Genomic DNA, 1,693 nt, shown 5'->3' on the forward strand with positions numbered 1-1,693 from the left:
GGCCCCCAGGGGGGTTTGGGAGGGGGATTTGGCCCCCCAGGGGGGTTTGGGATGGGTGGCAGGGGGGTCTGCTCGGAGCAGAGTGCTGGAGGTTGAGGGATGAGATGCCCTGGAGGGCAGGAGAGGACAGGTCAGGCTGGTGGGATGAGGAGAGGCCTGACCTGCTCTGGTCACAACCCCCCCCTCCAGGGACAGTTTTCGTGGTGCAGTGGGACAAGGTGTACCTGCAGGGGAAGGAGGACATGGGCAGCTTCACCTTCCAGGCAGCCCTGCACAGCAGCGGGAGGATCGTCTTTGGGTACAAGGAGGTGAGAGATCCTCCCCCTCCTGGCACACCTGGGGGCATCAGGTGCCTCCTCCTGCAGGGGAAGGCAGAGCAGGTCCCCACGGGGGTCCCTGTGGGTTTAGGAGGGTGGGGTTGGGGTTGTAGTTCACACCCTGGGGATGGGCATTCCTGGAGGCCTCTGCAGCAGCACCAGGAGCTGGGGCGGGGCTGGGATCCATCCTGTGCTGTCCCCCTGGCTGCAGATCCCAGTGCCAGTGCTGCAGATCAGTGCCACCCAGCACCCCGTGAAGGCCGGGCTCTCTGACGCCTTCATGGTCCTCAACCCTTCTCCCGACGTGCCTGGTGAGTCGCTGCTGGGGCAGGGAGGGAGCTGATCCCACAGGGATCCCACAGGGCTGCCTTGGCAGCTGGGAGAGGGGAGGGAAGGGTGAGACATCCTCACCTTTGGGCACTTCAGGACGTGAGGATGAGCTGCTCGGAATCCCAGGGAGCGGGGGAGTGTGAGGAGGTGTGTGGGGCTTGGCTGTCCTTCATGTCCCGTGTTCCCTGGGCATCCCTCTTGGAGTGCATCCCCCTGGTGCATCTCCCCGTGGCCAGGACCATCTCTCAGCCTCGTGCTCTGGGTGGGCCTTGGTGTGTTCAGACTCTCCATGAGCAGCCAAGCTCTTCCCCAGCTGATGAGGACGAGGGGAAGAATTCAATTCTCCTCGGATTCCAAGAGGGGCTGCAGATAGACAAGAGGCCTGGGGGGTGCAGGGTGCCCCATTCCCATAGGGATGGGGGGTTTGGAGGGTCTGCAGCCACCCTGCTGCTGCTCTGGGTGTCCTTCCACGTGTTTCCACGACTGGGATCTGCACCTCTGTCAGCAGCACACGGGAACACCCCCATCCATGTCCACACGCTCATTCCACGCGTGCCGGGAGCTGCAGGCCTGGGCTGAGCTCCCCAGAAAGGCTCTTCCAGCCTCTCCAGTCACGAGCAGCCCAGCCCTGCTCCTCCCTCCCGGTGTGGAGGCTTTCCCCTGTTGTTCCTGGAGCCATCTGGCCCCGGTTTATGACCCGTTCACAGCAGTTTGTGCAGGAACCGGGGCCAGCCTGGGTGGTTCCTCCCCTCCCGCCCCACAGCTGCTCCTCCACGGGCTGCTCCCTCCACCCCACGGCCTTCCCAAGCCCTGCCCTGGGCTGTGAGGGGAGAAGAAGTGCAAGAACTGGGCATGAAAGAGCCTCACGAGGTGGAGAAGGAGGGGCAGGAGGGGAGGGTGCTCGTCCTGCTCATCTCCTGGGCTCCAAGTGCAGGGCACGTGCCCGTGCTGGGAGGAGAGGTCGGATTGTCCACGGAGATTGATGCCAGAGGAGCATCTTGGCTGGTGCCACCATCTGGGAGAAGCCTGAATCCAAGGATGGACCT

At 63.9% G+C, this 1,693-nt stretch overlaps 1 protein-coding gene across 1 annotated transcript in view; it reads left to right on the forward strand.

Annotated features, from left to right (window-relative positions):
• PLXDC1 (plexin domain containing 1) overlaps positions 1 to 1,693 on the forward strand; it is a gene marked incomplete at its 5' end in the record, with an annotated part of 12,658 nt that overhangs the window by 1,344 nt on the left and 9,621 nt on the right. The window contains 3 exons of the mRNA XM_029965851.1: positions 133 to 308; positions 529 to 628; positions 1,411 to 1,607. Coding sequence (XP_029821711.1) covers positions 133 to 308; positions 529 to 628; positions 1,411 to 1,607 — 473 coding nt within the window. The remainder of the gene's footprint in view (positions 1 to 132; positions 309 to 528; positions 629 to 1,410; positions 1,608 to 1,693) is intronic.

This window comes from Manacus vitellinus, unplaced genomic scaffold, assembly GCF_001715985.3.
Source record: "Manacus vitellinus isolate BGI_N305 unplaced genomic scaffold, ASM171598v3 scaffold_120_pilon, whole genome shotgun sequence".
NCBI lineage: Eukaryota > Metazoa > Chordata > Aves > Passeriformes > Pipridae > Manacus > Manacus vitellinus.